Source organism: Carettochelys insculpta, chromosome 10, assembly GCF_033958435.1.
Source record: "Carettochelys insculpta isolate YL-2023 chromosome 10, ASM3395843v1, whole genome shotgun sequence".
In the NCBI taxonomy this organism is placed as follows: Eukaryota; Metazoa; Chordata; order Testudines; family Carettochelyidae; genus Carettochelys; species Carettochelys insculpta.
The window spans coordinates 557,065-581,964 of NC_134146.1; the positions used below are offsets into that span (position 1 = coordinate 557,065).

Below are 24,900 nucleotides of genomic sequence, written 5' to 3' on the forward strand. Positions count from 1 at the left end.
GACCCACAGCGCCTGACCTGCGATTCTGGGACCCTTCTGTCTATACAGCGATTGTGGCTCTCTGCAGTGGTGCCTAACTCTGCCCAGGCTACGCTGCCTAGGAGGGGGGAGCGGGGGGACTCTGGCTTTTCGCCACTCAGCTCTGTGCCGATTTATTCTGCTAGGGAGTTTGCAGCTCCGCCGTTTTTTACTACTTCCCCTGCCCACCCTGGCCCCTCCAAACACAAGCAAACCCTGCCAGCTTTAATGCCCAAGCAGCCTGCGCGAGGACAGATAGAGGGTTGTGCAAACGCTGCTCCGTGAAAGCCAGAAAGAGAAAAGCCCTGGTGTAACTCTGAGTTGAACTAAGCGACAGCTGGTGTGTTGTGGAGATGCGGGGCCCGGCTGGCTGGACACTGCTCCTAGCCCTGGGGAACTGGGTTTGGGTCGAGGGTCTTGTGCCTCTGGCTGACTTTTACCCCTTTGGCTTGGAGCAGGGGGATGCTGTCACTTTGAAACAGGATGATGGAGGCTCCGGGCTTCAGCCAATCTCAGTGACATTCCCTTTCTTTGGAGTGGGACACACAGGACTGTATGTAAGTAGCAACTTCTTTACTCTGGTTCAGGAGGAGGTGGAGGGCTCTGCAGGCTTCACTGCAGAGCAGCTTTTCTGGGGCATCGCAGTGCACCCTGCAAGCTGCCAGTTCCTGGCGTGACAGAGTGGCCAGGCCGCTGCCCACCTTGGGACGGTTGAGCCACATAGTGAGCCCTCTCCAGAGCTCGCACGAGGCAGAGCTGGTGTTCCCTTGCAGCCCAGGCTGAGTGGAGAGAGAGGGAGAGCTGGGAGGGAAAAAGTGAGAGACCAGTTGCTTTTGGCACTGAAATGGCCCCCAGGGCAGGCAAAGGACCAGGGCTGGGCAGGGTGGCACCAGGGAGCTGACGCTTTTCTCCCAGCCTCTGCTCCGACTTTTGCTTTCCACAAGTCAGAGCTAGTGCCTGTGAGAGTGAGCAAGAAAAGGAAGTTGTGGAGTCTGGGTCCAGTACAGACTGCTGCACTGCAACCCTCCCTGCGGCTCCAGCACTCCTGGGCCTGCAGGGAGGAAAGGGGTCTGTTTCAGTGGCCACGTGACCCTTGGTGTCTCTGCTCAGCCATCACAGGCATTGGTTTTGAGGACATGTACACCGGTCCCTGGGAACCAGACTGCAACTGCTGCTGTATTCACACAGGCTACTGATGGCACAGAGGCTCTGTGATTGCAGCTCAGGTTGGAGCAGGAGGTTTGCCAGGAGAGCATGATAGTGCCTCGTGTGGGCTCTGCTTACACCGGCCAAAAAAGGGCTTTTGCCAGGGCAGCGTTTACTGGTTTGGCAAGTGAAAGGAGCTGTAGCACGGCGTAGCAGCCTGCACGCTGGGGTTGGTTGGAAGGGGCCTTTGGAAGTCACAGCCTGGCCAGCGTGGCTGTGCCAGCGGACACGACCAAGGTAGACCAGACTCTCTGAGGGCATGGCAGGTGGGGCAGGAAATCTAGCATTCCAAATGACTGGTGGTGATTTGGGCTTCAAAGTGTGTATTCCCATGGCGTTTGTGGGGGCATTGCTGGCATCAGGCTGTGTCACTGCCTCTGGCCACGGAGCTCTGTCATGGAAGGACCCCTGCCCAGCACACACCAGACATTGCTCTGCATTCTCCTTGCCCGCCATCCAAGCATGATCGCCAGGCAAGATGATTAACACTGGCTAGGAGCAGGGTGGGCCAATTCTTCTGCACATGCAACTGGGCTTTGCTCTGCTGAAGCTATTGGGGGTGGAATTGCATTGCATTCCACCCCGGCCTGCGGGTGCCCCTCCTGCACACAGCCCCTGCCCAGCTGCGCACTCCATCCCGGCCTGCGGGTGCCCCTCCGGCACACAGCCCCTGCCAAGCTGTGCATTCCACCCCGGCCTGCGGGTGCCCTTCCGGCACACAACCCCTGCCCAGCTGCGCACTCCATCCCGGCCTGCGGGTGCCCTTTCGGCACACAACCCCTGCCCAGCTGCGCACTCCATCCCGGCCTGCGGGTGTCCCTCCGGCACACAGCCCCTGCCGAGCTGCGCATTCCACCCCGGCCTGCGGGTGCCCTTCCGGCACACAGCCCCTGCCCAGCTGCGCACTCCACCCTGGCCTGCGGGTGACCCTCCGGCACACAGCCCCTGCCCAGCTGCGCATTCCACCCCGGCCTGCGGGTGCCCCTCCTGCACACAGCCCCTGCCCAGCTGCGCACTCCACCCCGGCCTGCGGGTGCCCCTCCTGCACACAGCCCCTGCCCAGCTGCGCACTCCATCCCGGCCTGCGGGTGCCCCTCCTGCACACAGCCCCTGCCCAGCTGCGCACTCCACCCCGGCCTGCGGGTGCCCCTCCGGCACACAGCCCCTGCCCAGCTGCGCACTCCACCCCGGCCTGCGGGTGCCCCTCCGGCACACAGCCCCTGCCCAGCTGCGCACTCCACCCCGGCCTGCGGGTGCCCCTCCTGCACACAGCCCCTGCCCAGCTGCGCACTCCACCCCGGCCTGCGGGTGCCCCTCCTGCACACAGCCCCTGCCCAGCTGCGCACTCCACCCCGGCCTGCGGGTGCCTCTCCTGCACACAGCCCCTGCCCAGCTGCGCACTCCACCCCGGCCTGCGGGTGCTCCTCCTGCACACAGCCCCTGCCCAGCTGCGCACTCCACCCCTGCCTGCGGGTGCCCCTCCTGCACACAGCCCCTGCCCAGTTGCGCACTCCACCCCGGCCTGCGGGTGCCTCTCCTGCACACAGCCCCTGCCCAGCTGCGCACTCCACCCCGGCCTGAGGGTGCCTCTCCTGCACACAGCCCCTGCCCAGCTGCGCACTCCACCCCTGCCTGCGGGTGCTCCTCCTGCACACAGCCCCTGCCCAGCTGCGCACTCCACCCCTGCCTGCGGGTGCCCCTCCTGCACACAGCCCCTGCCCAGTTGCGCACTCCACCCCGGCCTGAGGGTGCCCCTCCTGCACACAGCCCCTGCCCAGTTGCGCACTCCACCCCGGCCTGCGGGTGCCTCTCCTGCACACAGCCCCTGCCCAGTTGCGCACTCCACCCCGGCCTGCGGGTGCCTCTCCTGCACACAGCCCCTGCCCAGTTGCGCACTCCATCCCGGCCTGCGGGTGCCCCTCCTGCACACAGCCCCTGCCCAGCTGTGCATTCCACCCCGGCCTGCGGGTGCCCTTCCGGCACACAGCCCCTGCCCAGCTGCGCATTCCACCCCGGCCTGCGGGTGCCCTTCCGGCACACAACCCCTGCCCAGCTGCGCACTCCACCCCGGCCTGCGGGTGCCCTTCCGGCACACAGCCCCTGCCCAGCTGCGCACTCCATCCCGGCCTGCGGGTGCCCCTCCTGCACACAGCCCCTGCCCAGCTGCGCACTCCACCCCGGCCTGCGGGTGCCTCTCCTGCACACAGCCCCTGCCCAGCTGCGCACTCCATCCCAGCCTGCGGGTGCCTCTCCTGCACACAGCCCCTGCCCAGCTGCGCACTCCACCCCGGCCTGCAGGTGCCCTTCCGGCACACGGCCCCTGCCCAGCTGCGCACTCCACTCCGGCCTGCGGGTGCCTCTCCTGCACACAGCCCCTGCCCAGCTGTTGCTTTTAGAGAACACCCAACCCTCCCCACTCCTGGGGGGCTCTGGGTGGAAGGCAGTCCAAGGGGCTTCCATAAAAAAACACCCAGTCTGAGATCCCCAGCAGCCATTTCCTCTCCATCCTTCTCGGGTGACAGTTCTGCCACTTGCAGTGCTGAGCCTTGTATCCTGATACCTCCACAGCACCTGAGGAGCTGAGCAGCACCTCTCACAGGCTGCTCAAACCCATCTGGAGCTCCCTTCCATCCACCCCGGAGAGCAACAGGAAGGCTAAGAGTTGGCTGCTGTTGTTTTTCTCCATGCCCCTCCCCCACCTTTTAATTCAGCTTAAAGCGTTCCAAATGTGTCTGGATTTGCTTGGGGACAGTTGAACGGTTCTGACTGAGTCTGGAGCACCAGAGGTGTACTCAGCCGTGGAGAACGCTTTTGGTATTTAAAGAGAACAGGCGGGAGCAAGGCAGGAGCCTCATGAGAAGTTCCGCTGGGTTTGTGCAAAACCTCACCAGTCACTTACCTTCCCCCTTCTCCGCCCCCTTCTCAGCTGTCCCTCTACTGAGCCAGAGTGCTGTTGCCCAGGTTGGTGATTAGGGAACTCTTAGAGGAGTCCCAGGGACAAACAGACCCCCAAGGCACCACTCACACCCCATCTTTCTGCTGGTGAAGTGCAGGTGTCGTACCAGGGCTCAGCTCCCCCAGGACCTGAGCCAGAGAGACCAGTTGAATGGAGGAGCTGGTCTGAGGACTCCTTTCTCGAACTGGTGAAGATCAGATGTATTGCAGAGGTGACCTCAGGAATTATATTCCTGCTGCTTGTAGTGTGTGTATGGTCTTGGCCAGTGGTTAGCAGAAACATCCCAAAAGTGACCTGAGAATGTGCGCTGTTGGCTAGTAGTGATATGGTGATTCATGGATATGAGCTCATGCGTCGTAGACTCTGGCTGGAATATGAGGCTGGGGGATGCATACTATAGGGTCTTGGGTGCTGTATAGAATGAACCTCCAGGGGCTGAATGGTGAAGCAATGCTAGGGAATGCTCAGAGCCCTGCTAACAACCCAGAGAACATTCTGAACAACATTCCATTTATAGGCCAGTCTGTGTGTTCATCTCCCCTCTGCCCATCCTTATTAGTGGTCTTCATGAAACAAGTCCCTTAATTGCCCCTCCCCTGCCGTCTCCGGCCTCTCAGAGGCAGAGTCACTGGAATTTGGAGCCTGTGCTCCATTGAGATGGTTGTTCCATAATCCAAGGGTGAGGCTCTAATGTGGCAATGGCCATTCAAGCAGGTGAACTCTTTGGAGATAAGGCTCTTGCTTTCATTCCAAATGTCCCTAAGCGGCAAAGAGGGAGAAGAAACATGAAGATATGACTTGGAAGTTCTAGCCTAGGAGATTTGAACAGTTGCCTGATGCTGCTTTTGTTTACATCTCAGAGCAAAGCGACTGCTGGCAGAGCAATGATGGTGACTTGTTCACTCTGTGCCAGTGTGAATGACAATGCTGGGTACCAGGTGATGGCGAATCTGTCCCATGTGTTCCTGGTATACCAATCCCACTGTGTCTTCCTAGCTCTGGAGATTCATTACCAAACCACTGGAGCTAATGGGGTGACTTCATGAGCTAGTAGCAGTAGTAGGTAGTTGTATGCCAGGTGAAACCAGCACTGAGTGGATTGACACTCCTAGGCAGCATCTAAGTATACAACAGAGAAGGTAATTCATCAGTGGAACAACTTATCCAGAGTTGCACTGGGCTCTCCATCACCCTATCAGTTAAGGCAGAGATACTGTAGCTCAGTCACAAGGTCCAGGCTGGATGCACAGCTCATGGCCAAAGTTACACGGGAGGTCAGATGACATTATGGCAATTGTCCCTTTTGGCCATAACAGCTCTAAGTTTGTCTGAGGATCACAAGATCTCCATACTTGGCTAGACTCTGTGCCGGGGCCAGCAGGGGGATAACCAAGATCTCTGCCTCTTATGTTTGGGGGTTTCCTTTGATGATCCAGCTCCCTGGCTGAGGGGATCCCAGGACTCAGGCCCTGGTTACAACCCATCCCTGGGGTGGGGGCTTTAAGAAAGAACTTGTCTTATCAGTGCAACGTGTTAGGAATCGAAGGTGGGGACAGTGACAGAGAGGGCTGATGGGCTGGATGTTTAAATGTGTGTCTCTGTGGTGGCTTGAAACCCACCTGAGCGCAGCCTTGTGTGAATGTGCAGTGTCCCCGCAAGGCTTGGGAATGGCAGCATTCGAGCAGGGCTGGTAAGGCTTCTGCGGAGTTGAAAACCGATGTGCAGGTGCTGAAGGCTGTGGAAAGTGCCTGATAATCCCCAGAGAGAGACTGTGACTGCTGCCTCATTGGGCTGGTGAAGCACCGTGCTGCTTCCCGACAAATGCAGGAGTCACCCCTTCCTGCACCTTGGCTGGGGCTGCTCCCTTCTCCTACAGTCTCTGTCCAAAGACAGTGTCTGCTTCATCCCAAATGCACCTGTTCCATCTGCATGGCTGGTGCCCTTCTATGCTTGTGGTCTGCCACCTCCAATCTACTTCTGCCATCAAACTGTACAGCAGGAGAGCAGGCCCAGACGGGCCGAGGGAGCCGCCCTCATGAGCGCAAAGAACTCCACTGGCTTGGTCTGAGGCACCACTCGACAAGGCTCTGGTCAGGGAAGCACTTGCCTGAAGCACCGGAGCAGCGTCCCTGAACCAGGCCCCTCTCTGCAACCCAAAATGCACTCTACTGGTGCCCCGTGCTAAGTGGAGGCGTAGGAGAGGGTGGTCGGAAGCTGGTGCTTAGAACAAAGCATATGCCTAGAAATTAGGAGCTGAATGCTTGATGTTCCCTCTGCTGCCAACATGCTGTGGGACGCTGGCTGTGTCCACCGACCTGTCTCTGCACCTTTGCATTCCCTCGGTAAAGCAGGGATCAGGTTTCCCTGCCTAACAGCTTCAGCTATTGTTTCTGAAGTGTTTTGAGGGCCTTAAATGGAAGAAGAAATGGAACTGTTTGAAGACTTCGCTATTGCACGTAGCAGGGCTCACCCTAGCTCCTGCATAGGATCCTCGTGGCTCCTTTGAACCGTGTCACCTTCTGTGAGGTCCTGTCAGGCTCTACACAGATCACTCCATTTGTGTGGTGACTAGCGCCACAAGCTCTATCTTTGCACCGACTTTCCAGGGCAATAGGAGACTTGATTATTCATATAGCAGTGGGCTGGGTCCAGAAACCCTTACCCATGTGGAATCATGCCTATGGCACATCCCAGCCCTGCTACAGCCACTGGGCCCAGAGTTTCAACCCATGAGAGCACCTCTGGAGCTAGAGCTACCTAGCGTGAGGACAGCTCTCAGAACCTGGCCCTTTCAGAAGCAATCAGCAGAAGCATTAATGGCTTGTGGAGAAAGCTTTGCATGTCCAGCTGCTTTCACCTGGCACTGGGGACCGACATAATGCATTACAATTCACAGGGACATGTTCTGACATCCTCACTCAGTGTGCATCCAGTCCCTAATACACAGGGATCTGCTATGGCAGTGTTTCCCAAAGCGTGGTAGCCACCGGTGGTACGTGAAATGATATCAAGGGGTATGCAGCAGAAAATTAAAAGACTGAAAATCAGGAGATAAGCACAGGGACGGCACTGGGGGAGGGGATATGTCAATAAGGTCGAAGTCCTGAAGGGTGTGGCGATGTTCTCAGTTTGGGAAAGAGAGAACTATGGAGATCAGTGGGCCCAGCCCTGGCTGCACAGACACCAGTGGCAAAGGGACCTCAACTCTGGTGAGACCAGAATTTGGTCCACTGGGACCTTGCCTGGCTGGAAGCTACCCCCAGACTGAGTCGGGACATCCGGGCTTGGCCTGTGGAGGTGAGGGCAGGGAAGGCATGTGGGGGGCAGACTTTTGGATGGTCAACATCCAGCACGGGGGTAGCGGTCACATTTCAGGAGCTCAGCTGTCCTTTGTCTCCATGGGGGGAGGCTCCCTTTGTCTCCGAGGGGTGGATGGAGACTGAGCACTTGAAAATTGCCCTCACTTGTGGGTGCTGGGCCTGTCTGAAAGCTCTGGCCTAGAGGCCCCAGGCAAAAGGGAGATGAATTTCAGCTTGATCTTGCTCCCGTGAAAGCCACCACTCGGAGGTGCCGGGTGAGGCTCCAAGTCTGTGTCAGTCACAGTGCTAAGGCAGGAGCAGTGCCTGTTGTTTCGCTGGCCTCTGCAGGGGTCCTAGGGCTGCTTCTTTCCAAAGTGTCAAGGTTCTCGTGCACTGGGCCACATGAGCTCACCCTGAGACAAGGAGCCCCACAGCTGTGGGCCCACACAGGACATGCGTGTTGCTTATTGCCAGCCTGGTCCTCATGTCATGTCCCTGCCTGGCCCTGCGCAGCAGATATGATGTGGCAGCTGAGATTCCCCAACTTTCTTCATCTTGGGCCTGGACTGCAAGAAATGTGTCTCACTGAGCCGCACAGTCGGGGCTTTCCTCAGCTTACCCAGTAAATGAAACGAGTCAGCAGAACCTCAGCCAAACAATTACAAAGAACCAAAGAGCAGCAGGGAGTCTCAGTGACTGCTGCTTGCCAAGCAGCCCAGAGAATAGGAGAGAACCCTTCCGGCGGGGGAGACTCAGAGCAGACACATCACTGGATCCCACCTGCCACTGCCTGCCTGAGGGTTGTCAGCTGGGGTTATCAAACCAGTCCCGTTAAAGAGCTCCCAGGGTACTGGGGCAGGGAGTTGTCACTGACCTCTTAGGCTATGTAGCACACTGAAGCCATCAGGGCATATGGACAGCAGACGAGAGGGTGGCAGTGCTAGACCTTGGAGGGGGCCCTGGGAACAGCTGGCACCAAACTACTGGGAAGAGCTGACAGAAAGCAGACATTCAAAGAAGTATGAGGTGCTTGGAATAACGGAGACTTAGTGGGACAATTCGCACAACTGGAGCATGGTCATGGATGGGTATAAACTGTTCAGGAAGGACAGATGGGAGAAAAGGAGGAGGAGTTGCGCTCTATGTGGGGGAGCAGTATGTTTGCTCAGAGCTCCAATATAAGGAGGGAGAAAATCCATGTGAGTGTCTTTGGGTTAAGCTTAGAGGCGGAAGTAACAGAGGTGATGTTGTAGTTGGTATCTGCTATAGACTGCCAGATCAGGGAGATGAGAATTTCTTTAAACAGTTAAGTGAAGGTTCCAAATCACAGGCCCTGGTTCTCATGGGAGACTTTAATCATCCGGACATTTATTGGGAGACCAATACAGCGGCGCACAGACAATCCAGGAAGTTTTTGGAGAATGTTGGTGTTAACTTCTTGGTACAAATGCTGAGGGAACTAACCAGGAGCCATGTACAATTTGACCTGCTGCTCACAAACAGGGAAGAACTAGTAGGAGAAGTAGATATGGGTGGAAACCTGGGCTGCAGTGACCATGAGATCATAGATTTCAGAATCCTGACAAAAGGAAGAAGGGTGAACAGTAACATACAGACCCTTGATTTCAAAAGAGCAGACTGCGACTCCCTGAGAGAACTAATGAACAGGACTGCTTGGGAAATGAAGATGAACGGGAAAAGTGTTCAAGAGAATGGGCAGAATTTTAAAGAAGTCTTAATGAAGGCACAGGAACAAACCATCTTGCTGCACACTAAGAAATGCAAACATGGTAGGCAACCAGTTTGGCTTAACAAGGAAATCCTTAGTCAGCTTAAACTCAAAAAGGATGCATACAAGAAAGAGAAACGTGGACAGTGGACTAAGGAGGAGTATAAACATATGGCTGGAGAATGCTGGGGAGCAATCGGGAAAGCGAGAGCACAATTGGAACTGCAGCTGGCAAGGGATGTGAAGAGTAACAAGAAGGGTTTCTACAGGCATGTTAACAATAAACAGGTTATCAGAGAAGGTTTGGGGCCATTACTGGAAGAGGGAGGTAACCTAGTGACAGATGATGCAGGAAAAGCTGAAGTACTCAATGGTTTTTTTGCCTTAGTCTTCACGGACAAAGTCAACTTCCACACGACGGTCCTAGACAATTCAGTATGGAAAGGTGGAGGGCAGCCATCTGTGGGGAAGGAACAAGTTCTGAGCTCTCTAGAAAAATTAGATGTACATAAATCCATGGGTCTGGATTTAATGCACCCGAGGGTACTGAGTGAATTGGCAGATGCCATTGCTGAACCTTTGGCTGTTATCTTTGAAGACTCTTGGAGATTGGGAGAGACCCTGGATGACTGGAAAAAGGCAAACGTAGTGCCCATCTTTAAAAAAGAAAAGAGGATAATCAAGGGAACTATAGACGAGTCAGCCTTACCTTAGTCCCTGGGAAAATAATGGAGGGGATCCTCAAGGAATCCATTTTGAAGCACTTGGAAGAGGGGAAAGTGATCAAAAGTAGCCAACATGGATTCATCAAGGGCAAGTCCTGTCTGACCAATCTGATTAGCTTCTATGACGAGGTGACAGGCTCAGTGGACATGGGGAAACCAGTGGATGTGATATACCTTGACTTCAGCAAAGCTTCTGATATGGTCTCCCACAACATTCTTGCCCATAAGTTAAGGAAATATGTATTGGATCCTTGGACTCTAAGATGGATACAAAGCTGGCTTGATGATCGAGCCCAACAGGTGGTGGTCAATGGCTCGCTATCTGGATGGCGGTTGGTTTTAAGCGGAGTGCTGCAAGGCTCGGTTCTGGGGCTGGTGTTGTTCAACATCTTTATTAATGACCTGGATGAGGGACTGGGCTGCACTCTCAGCAAGTTTGTGGATGACACAAAACTAGGGGGAGAGGTAGATACGTTGGAGGGCAGAGAGAGAATCCAGAGTGACCTGGATAAATTGGAGAACTGGGCCAAAAGAAATCTTACGAATCTCAACAAGGAGAAGTGTAGAGTCCTGCACCTGGGGCGGAAGAATCCCAAGCATTGCTACAGGCTGGGGACCAACTGGCTCAGTAGCAGTACAATGGAAAGGGACCTAGGGGTTATGGTGGATGAAAGGCTGAATATGAGTAAACAGTGTGCCCTTGTAGCCAAGAAGCTACTAACGGCATACTAGGGTGCATTAGGAGGAGCATTTCAAGCAGATCTAGAGAAGTGGTTGTTCCCCTCTATTCAGCACTGGTGAGGCCACATCTGGAATATTGTGTCCAGTTTTGGGCCCCCCAGTATAAAAAGGATGTGGATTTGCTGGAGCAGGTTCAGTGGAGGGCAACAAAAATGATTAAGGGGCTGGAGCACATGACCTATGAGGAGAGGCTGAGGGATTTGGGCTTGTTTAGTTTACAGAAGAGAAGACTGAGGGGGTGATTTAATAGCAGCCCTCAACTTCCTGAAGGGGAGCTCTAAAGAGGAGAGTGAGAAACTGTTCTCAGTGGTGTCAGATGGCAGAACACGGAGCAGTGGCCTGAAGTTGAAGAAGGAGAGGTGTAGGTTGGATATCAGGAAAAACTTAGTGGGGGTTGTGATCCTGCTTGAAGCAGGGCGCTGGACTAGATGACCTCCTGAGGTCCCTTCCAGCCCTGGGGTTCTATGTTTCATTCACAAATGTGCCTCTTGGGCCTTAGAGTCCAGCATGCACAGAAGTGCCTGGCGGGCCGCAAGGCCAGTAATTTGGACAAATACCTCACACCCTCTGAATTGTTCCTGCCTCTCAGTGCACAGACCAGCTAAGATCTTTGTTCAAGCCTGGTGGATAGAGATGAACTTGTAATTGGACTTCCGTTCAGCTGCCTCTCGTGCCATTGGTTTCAGGCATAGGGCAGTGTTCATATGACGGTTAGTTTCCAGGAAGCGGATCTCTTGGGTGGACTGGTGCAGGCTGAGGTCGATGGTGGGCTAGAAATTGATCAAGTATTATTATTTCATTGACTACAATTGGTTAACAGCATAGGATAAGTGTCCTGATTGGTTGCTGCCTTAGATCGGGTAATACTTCAGTCACACCATGTTGTAATGTCGTGGTGTACAAAGAGCTGCAGGAGATACATAAAGAGCCATTTGCAACTCACAAGCCGCAGCCAAAGGAGCTGTGAACCGGGTGCTCTGATTGCCCCTCTGGCCCTCAGATCTAGGAGAAAGGCCTGGCCTGGCCTGGCGGCTCAGCGTTCTGACGACTTGACAGGAGGGGAGCTTAGAGCTAGTGCTCCAGCTTCGCTCTGCTGGGGCCAATGGCTTCACCCATCTGTGGGGCAGGGAGACTGCAGCAGGACTTGGGCTACAGGGCTAGCCCAGGCTGAGGCTGGCTCAGCGGGCTGTGAGGAGAGGGGCAGAGGCTCTGTGCAGGGTCACAGTGAGCCTCTGAGGACCCCAGGTGAGTGGCCAGAGCTTTTTCACACTGTCTGTTACTTGCAGGTCAGATGATTGGGACCCCGTCTGAGTTTTGCACATCTCTGCCTCCCAGGTTTGCTGAGCCCCTGCCTGTCCCTCGTGCCTCTCTGCCAGTGCTCTGGCTTGGGGACGCAGAGGTTGGGGCGTTGCCACTGCTGTGCAGCAGCACCTCCTGCTGGGGCTGCCTGACTGCATTGTCCGTGGGCTGCAGTTCGGCTGAGGGGGTGACCCCTCCTCAGCGGTGGCCCTGAGGGCTGAACTGGGAGACCCTGGAGCTAATCGAAGGGGTTGGGCTGGTTTCCGGAGGTCGGGCAAAGGGACAAGTGGCCTGAGAAGTGTGCAGTGACACCAGGGGCATCGAGGCTGCCCAGCAGTGCAGACAGGTAGAGAGCTGCCGCTGCCAGCCCTGCTTAGTGACACAAGTTTGGCCGTGCTCAGTGTGGACTGACCAGGATCCGTAGGCACGGTCCGTGCTGCTGGTTCCTGGAAGCCCCTGGTGCTCCAGGGATTGAGAGCAGCTGATGCTCTTCCCATCATTGCCAGCCACACCAAGTTGTTGTGTGCCTGGGGGCTGCCTGCCTGCCCCAAAGGCCCTTGTGTTGTGGCATGGGGCCCCAGCACAGGGGGCTGCTGCACTGTTTCCATCCCACGTCAGTGAGCCAAAGCACAGGCGTGTGAAAATGCAAAGACGGTGCTCACACGTGAGGCTTGGACAGCTGATGTTTGGTTCATTAATCTCTCCTAGGGGCCGGCTGTTTGGTTAGGGAGCTGAAACCTGTGTGAGTTTAGTTCCTGAGGCAGGGGAGTAACCCAGGAGTCTGACACTAAGGGGGGAGGACAAGTCTGTGCTCAGAGACATGCCCCGCCTCTCCACTGGCCTTTGGGAACAAAACGGTGGGCGTTCCCTGGCTCTGATTCACTGCTGCCCAGCGCCTTGTGCTGCAGTCTGCTTCAGCACTCCCCCCACTGGGGCATTTTACCCCCTCAGGGCACAGGGGTCGGAGTGGCACAGGGCAGCCGGGACAACATTGCCAGCTTGCCTGGGAGTTAGCACTTTTCTTACCGCCCCAACTGCTAGAGTAGGGGTCAGCAACCCCGGGCACGCATGCTGAGTGGCACACTAGTGGTTTTCTTTAGCACGTGAGGCAAGAACTCAGCCCAACCCCTCCTCCCCCATGCACCTGGGAGCTTGCTCAAAGCCAGGCCACCTGTGGGTGAACAAGAGACCAGGTAATGCTACCAGCCCCCCACCTAATTCGTAAAGCTCTGTGTCTTCCTGTATTTACTAATGCCACTGTTGTAAGTAGGGCTCTTAGTGACTTTGAAAAGTGCCACCGGCACTCGGCCTGTACGTAGAGGTGAAAAGGTCCCATTCTGGCACTCCACCTTGGAAAGGTTGCCAATCCCTGGCTTAAAGTCATGTGGGCCTGCGAGAGTTCCAGCATAGTCTTCGAAGCTCCTCTTCCCCCTTTATGTCAGCAGAGAAAGGCATGAAAATGAGACTTCCAGAAAGCCTTTGACAAGGTCCCTCACCAAAGGCTCTTTAATAAAATCAGTTGTCATGGGATAAGGGGGAAGGTCCTCTCATGGACTGAGAGCTGGTTAAAAGACAGGAAACAGAGGGTAGGAATAAATGGTCAGTTTTCAGAAAGGAGACCGGTAATTCGTGGTGTCCCCAAGGGTCTGTACTGGACCAATCCTATTTAACCTATTGTGGCAGACCACAGCCTGCAGGCTGCAAGAGCCTAATGGAAGGCATGTACATGGGGAACTGGGTCAATGCCTTCCTAGCCCTAACCAGGCTCACAGCTGGGGCCCATTAAGGACCAGCCTGGAGTACTAGGCTAATAGGGCACCTGCTGTCTGGTTAAGCCTCCAGACTCCCTGTAAAAGGCTTCCCCCAGGGAGCAGGGAGGAGGAGTTGGGAGGTGCACAAGGAGGAAGAGGGTGGAGGTTGCAGAGCAGAGCAGAGCAGAGCAGGTACCAAAGGGAAGTGGTGGGTGAAATGGCCCAGGGAGAGGCTGCTACTTTAGGGCAGGGGTAAGAACCCCAATAACCGCCCTTCTCCTGTAGGGACCCTGGGCTAGAGTCTAGGGTAGTGGGCAGGTCTGGACTCCCCTCACCCTTTCCCTGGAGGGTGGCCTTGCTGGGTGAACAGGGGAGCCCGAACCCTGTAACGAGGGGTCTGCTCCACCTTCACTGAGAATTTGCCTGTGATGAGAATGGCTCGGTAAGCGGGGACCTTGCCTTTGGAAGGATCCAGGCAGCTAAGGGGCCACAGCGAGTGTCAGGTGCACGCAAAACCTCCGAGAAGCACAAAGGGGCCTGATAGGGACCCTGTCACACTATTTATATATGATCTGGAAAAAGGGGTAAACTGTGAGGCGGCAAAATTTGCTTAAGATACTAAACTGTTCAAAATAGTTAAGACCAAAGTAGACTGTGAAAAGCTTCAAAAAATCTCACAAAACTAAGCGATGGGGCCACAAAATGCCAAATGCATTTTAATGCTGATAAATGCAATGTAAAAATAATCTCAGCTATAGATCCAAAATGAGGGGGACTAATTTAGCTATAACCACTTGAGTGAGATCTTGGAGTCATTGTGGATAGTTCTCTGAAAACATCCAACCAACGTGCTGCAGCTGTCAAACAAGTGAACATGATGTTAGGAATCATTAAGAAAGGGATATAGAATCATAGAACACTAGGACTGGAAGGGACCTCGAGAGGCCATCGAGTCCAGCCCCCTGCCCCAATGGCAGGACCAAGTACTGTCTAAACCAATCCCGGATAGACATCTATCTAACCTGTTCATAAATATCTCCAGCGATGGAGATTCCACAACCTCCCCAGGCAATTTATTCCAGTGTTTGACCCCCCCGACAGTTAGGAAAAACAGTGGAATAAATTTTAAATTTTAAATAAGACAGAAAATATCTTATTGCCTCTATATAAATCCATGGTACGCTCATACTTTGAATACTGCCTACAGATGTGGTTGCCTCCTATCAAACAAAGATATATTGGCTTTGGAAAAGGTTCAGAAAAAGGGCAACTAAAATGAATAGGGGTTTGGAAGGGGTGCCACATGAAGAAAGGATAAAAAGACTGGGACTTCGCAGCTTAGTAAAAAAGGAGACTCAGGGGGGATATGACAGAGGTCTATAAAATCATGACTGGTGTGGAAAAAGTGAATAAGGAAAAGTTATTGACTTGTTCCCATAGCAAAAGAGCTAGGGTCACTAAATGAAATTAACGAGTAGCAGGTTTAAAACTAACAAAGGGCAGTTGTTGTTCACACGGAGCACAGTCAGCCTGTGGACGTCCTGGCCAGAGGAGGTGGTGAAGGCCAGGGCTTTAACAGGGTTCAGAAAAGAGCTAGATAAATAGACGGAGGTGAGGTCCATCAATGGATATTAGCCAGTCTGGGTAGGAGCGGTGTCCCTGGCCTCTGTCAGAGGTGGAAATGGACATCAGGAGAAGGATTGCTTTGGTGGTTACCTGCTCTCTTCACTCCCTCTTGGGCATCAGGCATTGGCCTCTGTCAGCAGACAGGAGACTGAGCTAGACGGACCTTTAGCTCAGTCTGACCCAGTGAGGCCGTTCTCATGAGACTCCCAAAAGGTAAATGTTACTGATTTTTCTTTCTTGTCAATCTCATGATCTGTAAGACAATGTCAGGACTTCTCTGGACACTCCACTTGGAGCACTTGGAGTTAGTAATGCTGGACAGATTCTGCTTTGTGAATAGGACCTAGGCTGTGGTCCGTATCCAGGTGGAGGAAGGGCCAGGGCAGGCTATGGGCTCCTGAACTGCGAGCCTTGAATCGTTCACCTTGTACGTTTGGTACTACGTTGATTTAATGGAAGAACAAGCAATTGTGGAGAAGCTGCTCACCGGGTGTGTGGTTCAGCAATAGTGCTGTCTTTTCAGGAACTCAGAAAGCTCAGTGTAAAGTCGGATACCGGTTCACGTGTGGCATTGAAGCTAATTGCATTTCAAAGTGGTGACGAGTTCTGAGACTCGTGTTAATACCCCTCTTTACCCGTGTAAAATCTCTGCTTGAATCTCTACTACAGAAGATGTTGGGGAGGGACTAGTGGATTCTCTGAAATGAAGTAAAGGTCCAGGTTTCTAGGTATGATTGAATATATGAATGAATTACAGGTTGTACCTCTCTAGTCCGGCACACTCGCCTCCGGCAACATCCGTAATCTGGCATGATTTGAGTTAGCCAGACAACCACTTATCATGGGTGTGGCCAAGTTTCCTGTCATCCCACGGAGTTTGTTTACAGCCACCAGTCCTGGCTCTCAGTGTTCTGTGCTGTTGTTTAGATGTAATTTACCCCTAACTGTCTTGTAAGAGCCCAGTGAGCAGTGGGAGGGTTGGTAATGTGCTCAACAACATTGACATCCTGTGCTTCAGCAAATTCTCTCATTCAGCGCTGGCCAGGTTAGGATTAGGGTGCCAGACCAGAGAGGTTCTGCCTGTGCATAGTAAAGAGGTTGGTTGGCCTCAACAACCGGAGGAGCATAATGGCTAGTTCCTTTGTGTGTGGAGGGGAGTGTTTCGTTCACGGAAGAGGTGCCCAGAGGACAGTGTGAATGTGTAGAAATGAATGAGTGGCTCTCTGTAGTGTGGTAGCACAATGGCTGTGACTGAGCTCAGGGTTCCAAACACTTGGTGCTGTACTTAGTGATAGACATTCCCTGTCCCAAAGAGCTTCTGTGGGCACATCTAGAAATCTACCTGGGTATCAGGTGGGAGGGGAAACCAAGGCACAGGGTGGAAGGATGACTTGCCCACAGTCACTCACCAGTAAAGCTGGAAGTAGAGCCTCACTCTCCTGACCCCCAGCCCACTGCCCTACCCCCCACTGCCCTTTGGAAGTGAAAAACTCTTGGATCCGTAGTAAGGATGGTTGCTCGCAGCAGCTATTACTAGTGGACGTCCTGGGACAGACTGCCAGCGGTGCTCTGTGGGGGGATAAAATACTGACAGTGCTAAGAAGAGCATATTGCAGTGGCTATGCAGAACAGGAGCAGCGCTCTGGGACCTTCTGGCTCCCCTGCCAGCAGGATTCAGCCACATGAGGCTGGGCTTACAGGCTGTAGGAAATAACCTGGCCAGAGGAAGGGAAGAAGCAGGAGCAAAGAATAGTAAAGTGCACCTTGCATGTAGCAGTGCCTTGAGAAACTGTGGGCTTCAGTTTATTTCGTGGGGGCACTTGTCCCTCCCAGGCCTAAGGCCCAGCTCTTCCTGGGACTCTTACTCTGGAAACAAGAGATCTAAAGTCGGGGCCTCTGGGACGAATGTGTCCCAGACTAACGTATGTATATTCTGAGGGCACGTGAACCTAGGGCTAAATTTCAAGCAGGGTCAGCAAAGGCGTGGTGCTTGACCTCCATTAAAGCGTGAATCAAGAGCTAAGCCCTACACTGCAGAAGGCGCACTGGAGTGGGGTCTGGCTGGGCAACAAGCAGACCAGGACAGCTTAAAGGAGCTAGAGGGGCCTCTGCACTCTGTCTCTGTGCACAGGGAGGAGTATTTAGGGAGTGAGCTGTGTTCCATGGTCAGCTTTCTGTGCACAGTCCGGCCTCACACCTGCACTAGAGACTGTGTGTTCATGTGGTGCTTGGGGAGACTCCCTGAAGGGCAGCTCTGAGTGCATACGGCCCACGCTCAGCCTGCCTTGCTCCCAGCAGCACCGGGCTGTAATTCTTGTGTAGACAAGCTGCCAACAGCTTCTCCCCTGCTGTGTGCCAAGCACGAATGGCAGGGACCTGCCGTTCCCATTGACTTAAGTCAGCTGTGGATCCCCTGGCTCTTAAAATCCGGTGTAAGGTCTCCACTGAAATCAATGGGCACTTTCCCCTGGCCTTCAAAGGGGTCCAGGAGCTCACCCAGGAGGTATCAAGTAGACAGTCCAAATCAGGCCAGACCCTTCACTCTGCTAAGCGTGGGCAGAGCTCCCTGGACAGACAGGCCTGCCCACAGGGATCAGACTGCTGAGTCAGGGCCTTCGTGCTCCCAGCTGACCAGCCACAGGTACTGGCCACCTGCAGCAGTCACTATGCTTGGTGCTGTATTGATGAAGGCATTAAGGGGAGATTTCAGTTGGCATTTGGACTTGGTTCCCATTAATTAATGGTGCCTGTGGTGGGAGGTGTTTCACTTGTTCAGAGTTCCCCAGGCCCTGGTGCTGGGGATGTCCATGGCCCAGCCCCTTGTAAGCAGTGATCCCATACTGAGTCCAGAGCATGGCTCCAGCCACATAGGCCAGTGAAGTCACATCTGACCTAGTGTTGCTCCTTGCCGACGAGGCAAAGCTGGACCCAAGGGCCCTGTGACCTGGTGCACAGGGAGCATGTTCCTGTGGGGTGAGGAGCTGCCCAGTCCTTGACATCCGTCAGCAGGAGCTCAGGCTCCGAGTGGGGAAAAGGGGGAGACTCCCTGCTGAGTGAGACCTGAGTCCCTGTGCCTGGGGGTGAGGCAGAGAACAGATTCCCCCTCCTCCCTCCGAGAAGTGGCAGCTTTTGCCGTGAATGCTCCCTCCTTAAGAACACTCACTGGGCTCCTGCCTTGCTGTGGGTGGCCTGCAGCACAGCTCAGCTTGGGATTTCTGGACAGTGAGGGGCTCTGTTCAGCCACCCACCCACCTCTTCCCCACTGTGCTGAGCACAGGTCAGTGACGAGGCAGCCTGAGGAGGGGCAGCAGATGGGTGCCAATTGTACCCAGGTCTGAGTGCCGTCCTTCTCAGAGCTCTGCACACAGAGGGCATCACCTTTTGTGTAGTCGGCCAGTCCCCCGTCTCTCCTTCTCAGCCAGTCCCATGGCTGGGGCTGCCAAGGTGCTGGTACTCAGTACTGGCAAGTACTGGCACAAAAATTAAATAAGAGAGAGAAAATAAGACAAAGAATATCTTACTTCCCCTACATAAACTTATGGTACGCCCACATCTTGAGTACTGCGTGCAGATGTGGTCTCCTCACCTCAAAAAAGATATATTGGCATTAGAAAAGGTTCAGAAAAGGTCAACTAAAATGATTAAGGGTTTGGAACAGGTCCCATATGGGGAGAGGCTAGAGAGACTGGGACTTTTCAGTCTAGAAAAGAGGAGACTGAGGGGCGATATGATAGAGGTATATAAAATCATGAATGGTGTGGAGAAAGCGAATACAGAAAAGTTATTTACTTGCTCCCATAATATAAGAACTAGAGGACACCAAATGAGATTAATGGGTAGCAGGTTCAAAACTAATAAAAGAAAGTTTTTCTTCACACAGCACACAGTCAACCTGTGGAACTCCTTACCAGAGGACGCTGTGAAGGCCAGGACTCTAAAGCTACGTCTACATGTGAACGCTACATTGAAGTAGCTTATTTCGATGTAGTGACATCGAAATAGGCTATTTCGATGAATAACGTCTACACGTCCTCCAGGGCTGGCAACGTCGACATTGAACGTCGACGTTGCGCTGCACCACATCGAAATAGGCGCTGCGAGGGAACGTCTACACGCCAAAGTAGCACACATCGAAATAAGGGTGCCAGGAACAGCTGCAGACAGGGTCACAGGGCGGACTAACGCTTCCGGGGCAACAGCTAGCCGCTCCCTTAAAGGGCCCCTCCCAGACACACGCAGCCTGCACAGCACGCGGTCTGCAGAGCCATAGGCACGCACACCTCGAGCGACGCAGTCATGGACCCCCAGCAGCAGCAGCAGCCAGAGGTCCACACAGCTGCCCCTGCAGGAGCAGCGCTCGCCCTGCTCCATGCCATGCAGGAGGCAGCTGAGCACCTTCTTGCCACAGAGGAGGAGCTGCCCGCAGGGGAGGAGGAAGCAACCCCCAACCCTGCAGCACCCCGCCCCCACCCCTCCCCCCCACCGCACGCACCGCCGGCTGTGGAGCTACCCCACCAGCACCGACTGGTGGGAGCGGCTGGTGCTCGGAGAGTGGGACGACGACTGCTGGTTCCAGAACTTTCGCGTGAGCTGGCAGACATTTCTGGAGCTATGCCAGTGGCTCACCCCCACACTCAGGCACCAGGACACCGCCATGCGGCGTGCCCTCAGCGTCAAGAAACGGGTCGGCATCTCTGTCTGGAAGCTGGCCACTCCAGACAGCTACCGATCCGTGGGCCAGCAGTTTGGCGTCGGCAAGGCCACCGTCGGCGCTGTCCTCATGGAGGTAAGAGGACCCACGGGGGGAGGGAGGAGGCAGCCCTGGCAGTGGAGGGCCACACACACCCTGCACACCCCTCATTGGTGCTCTCCCATGTGCTTCCCCTGCAGGTTGTCCGTGCCATCAACGCCCTGCTCCTCCACAGGCTCATGTGGCTTGGGGACCCGGATGCCGCCATCGCGGGCTTTGCCACCCTGGGCTTCCCCAATTGCTTCGGGGCTCTGGATGGGACTCGCATCCCCATCCGCGCACCAGAACACAGTGGAGGATTCTACATAAACCGGAAGGGCTACCACTCAGTGGTCCTCCAGGCCTTGGTGAACAGCCGGGGCCATTTCCTGGACATTTATGTGGGCTGGCCTGGCAGCACCCACGACGCCCGGGTATTCCGGAACTCGGGCCTGTGCCGCCGGCTGGAGGCGGGGACCTACATCCCCCAGCGGGAGATCCCTGTGGGGGACACCACCATGCCCCTCTGCGTCATCACAGATGCAGCATACCCCCTCTAGCCCTGGCTCATGCACCCGTACACGGGCCATCTGTCTGCCAGCCAGGAGCGCTCCAACCAGCGCCTGAACCACGGGCGCCAGGTGGTGAGCGCACATTTGGGCGCCTCAAAGGGCGCTGGAGGTGTCTCCTCACCCGCCTTGATGCGGGCCCCACCAACATCCCCCAGATTGTGGGCGCGTGCAGCGCACTGCACAACCTAGTGGAGAGCAAGGGGGAGGCCTTCTTTCAGGGCTGGGCCGTGGAGGCCGGCAGGGCCGATGTGCAGCCACCCGCTGCCCCCAGTCGCCACGTGGACCCTGAAGGGACCCGGGTCCGGGAGGCCCTGCGGGCCCAGTTCGATGAGGCCGCGGGGTGAACGCTGGCAGGCCCCCCACTGCACCCTCCCCATCCTCCCCAACACTCCCTGCCCCTACGCACACACCCAAGAGCACCCCCCCCACTTTTCTTGTAAAAATAAAAGCAGACAGTTGTTTGTCAACTCAAACATCTTTACTAGAACTCTTCTTCTTCTTCTTCTTCCTCTTATTATTATTATTATTATTATTATTATTAATATTATGAACAAGACAAACTAACTATGTACAGGGGAAATCTAACTGATAAATATATATACATTATAAAAATAGGGATAACATGAAAGGGGAAGACAAGGAAGGGGAGAACTATTTACATGGGGGGGTAAGGATCAGCATAGTAATGGGTCAAATATACAAACTATTTACAACAAAATAACAATAAACTGGGGGGAATATATACAAAGGGGGGTGGGCCACGTCCTGGGCCCCACGCCCCTACAGTCCAGCGCTGGGGGTGGGCGGCCAGGATCCCCGCCTTGGCCGCAGCCCTGGCCGGGGCTGGCTGGGGGCCAGGCGGACCGGGAGATGTGGCCGGCAAGTGTCAGCTGGCCCCAGGTCCCCCTCGGCGGAATGGCCCTTGGTGGCGGTGGGACGGCGGACGGCGCAGCGGCTGGAGCAGCGGGTGGAGCAGCAGGTGGAGCAGGCAGGGCGGGTACTGCAGCTGCCGGCGCAGCCTGGGGGGCCAGGGAGTCCGCAATGCAGTTGAGGGTCTGCATGTAGGCCCCCCATGCCTCCTGGCGCCAGGCCAGCGCCCTCTCCTGCAGCTGGAGGCGGTGTTCCTCCACCTGCAGCCGCTGCTCGGCAACCTCCAGCTGCCGACGGTGGAGGGCCAGCAGCTGGGGGTCCGTAGCCGTCGGCTGCTGGTGCTGGGTCCGCCGTCTTCCCCGCCGTGGGGCCGGTCGGTCCTCCGCCGAGGGGCTGGCCTGGAGTGATGGCCCCGGAGAGCTTTCTGGGACCACTGACGCCTTGCCGGCGCTCTCCGGTCCTTCCGATGGTGCAGCTGCGGAACACAGGAAGGGGGGAGAAGAGTGGAGAGAGCCGTTAGTGTGGGCCCCGAGCCGTGGCCCTTGTCCCCCCACCCCTCTGCTGCAGGTTCCCCATCCCCGTCCCCGGGAGATGCTGCTGTGATGGGGTTCAGGGGTCCCCCTGCACTGCACCCCGTCCACTGGCAGGAGTGACTCTCACTCACTCAGCAGGTGCGACAGGAGGTTTATTAGGCAACAGATGCCCAGTTTCTCTCAGAAGCGTCAGTACAGCAGTCAGAGACGGTCCTTCCAACCCGTCCTGGGGAGAAGACCCCGAGGGGTGCCCCTCTGGGGTGTAGCTTTCCCCCTCCTCAGGCTGGCTGCCTTCTAGCTCTCCCTTCCCCTAGCCTCTAACTGCCGCCCCCCGATTCAAACCCAGCTCGGCTCCTCCCTCCTCTTTGTTCAGGGCAGAGGTGTTACCTGCCAGTTGTAGCCCCAGGATCATCCTTAGCCACTGGGAGCTATTCAGCTTGTTTCTCATATCTAGCCTGAGTCTCACATTTGCACTCCCCCCACTCCATCACATTCTGCTGCTGCTGCTGCTGCTGCTGCTGCTGGGTGTCCCACCCCCTCCCCCCGGGGGACCCTAGAGGTTCCGCTCCCCCCAGCCCCGGGGATGGGGCATGGCACTATCGTGCTGGGGGGGGCAGGGGCTGATGCACTCTTCTGAGGGACATGCCACTGCTGTCCTTGGGGCCATGGTCATCTGGGCATGTGGAGGGCCCTGGTCATATCTATTACCCCTGCCCCTCAACCCCAGGGGTGTGCACCGGGCGGGTACATACCTGACGGTCCACTCCCACGGTCGGGGGACAACCGGGGGGCGGACGCCCGGCTGGAGCTCCTGGATGGGAGGATGACATGGAGGCCAACGTCACTGGAGGAGGAGTCCCTCTCCTCCTCCTCCGGTGCCCCGGGGGTGGGCTCCTGGGGGGGCCCCTGGGGTGCGGGACTTGCCTCCGGGGCAGACTCCGCCTCCGGGGCCTGCTGGAGCTCCTCGGCCGAGGTATCAAGAGTGGCCGGAGGGGAGGAGGTGTGCTGGGGGCCCAGGATGTCCCTGAGCTCCCTGTAAAAGGGGCAAGTGACGGGGGCGGCCCCAGATCGGCCGGCCGCATCCTGGGCCCGGGCGTAACCCTGCCGCAGCTCCTTCACTTTACTCTGGACATGATCCGGAGTGCAGGCAGGGTGACCCCAGGCGGCCAGGCCCTCGGCCAGCCGAGCGAACGCATCCGCATTCTGCCTCTTGCTCCCCATTACCTGGAGCACCTCCTCCTCGCTCCAGAGCCCCAGCAGGTCCCGCAGCTCGGTCTCCGTCCAGGAGGGGCCCCACTGCCACTTCCCCGCCTGGCTGCTGGGCTGGGAGCCCTGGCTCCCCTTTGGGGGGGGGGTCCCCTGGGGGCACTTGGGGGGCTGCCGTGCGGCCATCGCAGCTGGGTGGGTGTCTGTAGCTGGCTGAGGGACGTGCAGGCTGGCCACGTGTCTGGGCTACCGCCTGCACGTTCTCTCAGCTTCCTGCACAGGAAGGGAGGGGGCGGGGAGCTTTAAGGGGCCGCTCCACGCAGCCACCATTGAGCTCAGGGGCTGGAGAGAGCGTCTCTCAACCCCTCAGCTGATGGCCGCCATGGAGGACCCTGCTATTTCGATGTTGCGGGACGCGCAACGACTACACGTTCCCTACTTCGAAGTTGAACGTCGAAGTAGGGCACTATTCCCATCCCCTCATGGGGTTAGCGACTTCGACGTCTCGCCGCCTAACATCGATGTTAACTTCAAAATAGTGCCCAACACGTGTAGCCATGACGGGCGCTATTTCGAAGTTGGCGCCACTACTTCAAAGTAGTGTGCATGTGTAGACGCGGCTTAACAGAGTTTAAAAAAGAGCTCGATGAATATTTGGAGGTTAGGTCCATAGATGGCTATGAGCAAGGGGTAAGGTATGGTGCCTAGCCTTTTGTCGAAGGCGTGAGATGGATGGCAGGAGACAAATCGCTTGATCATTGTCTTCGGTTCACCTCCTCTGGGGCACCTGGCACTGGCTACTGTCGGCAGACGGGATACTGGGCTAGATGGACCTTTGGTCTGACCCAGTATGGCTGTTCTTATATTATGGAAAAAAGGCCCTGGTCTAACAGATGGGGAAGCTGAGGGCAGGTCTACACCAGGGGCAAATTCCAACTAAGTTACGCAGTGCCAGCGACGTGACAAACACAGCTGGAGTCAACGTTGCCAGGCTCGACTTTCTGCAGCCAGAGCAGCACTCCATTTAGCACCTCTCGACTAGACCCACCAGCTGACCCCAAGAGTTGGATCTCTGGCACATGGATGTACTCGCATGTGTAGACCAGCCCTGAGACTCACAGGTGAGGTGACTTTCCCATGCTCACCCAGTGGCTCAGTGGGAAAGGTGGCAGGGGGAGCAAGTCTCCTGAGTCCCAGTTCAATGCTCTAACCCCCAGAGCACGTACAACCTGGCCCTGATATCGCTGAAGCGGGGTAGCTCCGTAGGTCAGGAAAGGAGATGTACCTTTCTGGGCTCCTGCTGCTGGGGAGAAGCTGCAAGGCTCACCAGGAGGTCAGGGCACAACTGGGGTGCTCTGTTTATAGCTTTAGGGCTGTTGGCCAAGCTGCTCCCGAGGCTGCTCTGAGACAAGTGAAGTAGTCCCTTGGCGCATGCATTGGTAGCAATGGGATTTTTTCCAGACTAAGGCGGTGGTTCCAATTGCAGTGGAGAGACGGTGACCCCTAAGGGCACTGTCTGCCTCAGCCCAGACAGCTTGAATGGGTAGTTCATGTTGCCTGAGCAAGTGAGGCCTGAATCGTGGCTGTCCGAGCAATTCCTCTTTGACCCTGTACCGTCAATGTTCCTTGTCTGGGGTTTG

General features: G+C 55.8%; 1 protein-coding gene across 2 annotated transcripts in view; it reads left to right on the plus strand.

The window, feature by feature from the left end:
- Window positions 1-24,900, plus strand: part of SNED1 (sushi, nidogen and EGF like domains 1) — a 77,885-nt gene continuing 52,985 nt past the window's right edge. For both annotated transcript variants that reach the window (XM_075004105.1, XM_075004106.1), the window contains exon 1: window positions 1-575. In XM_075004105.1, the coding sequence (XP_074860206.1) occupies window positions 372-575 (204 nt within the window). In that variant the 5' untranslated portion in view covers window positions 1-371. The remainder of the gene's footprint in view (window positions 576-24,900) is intronic.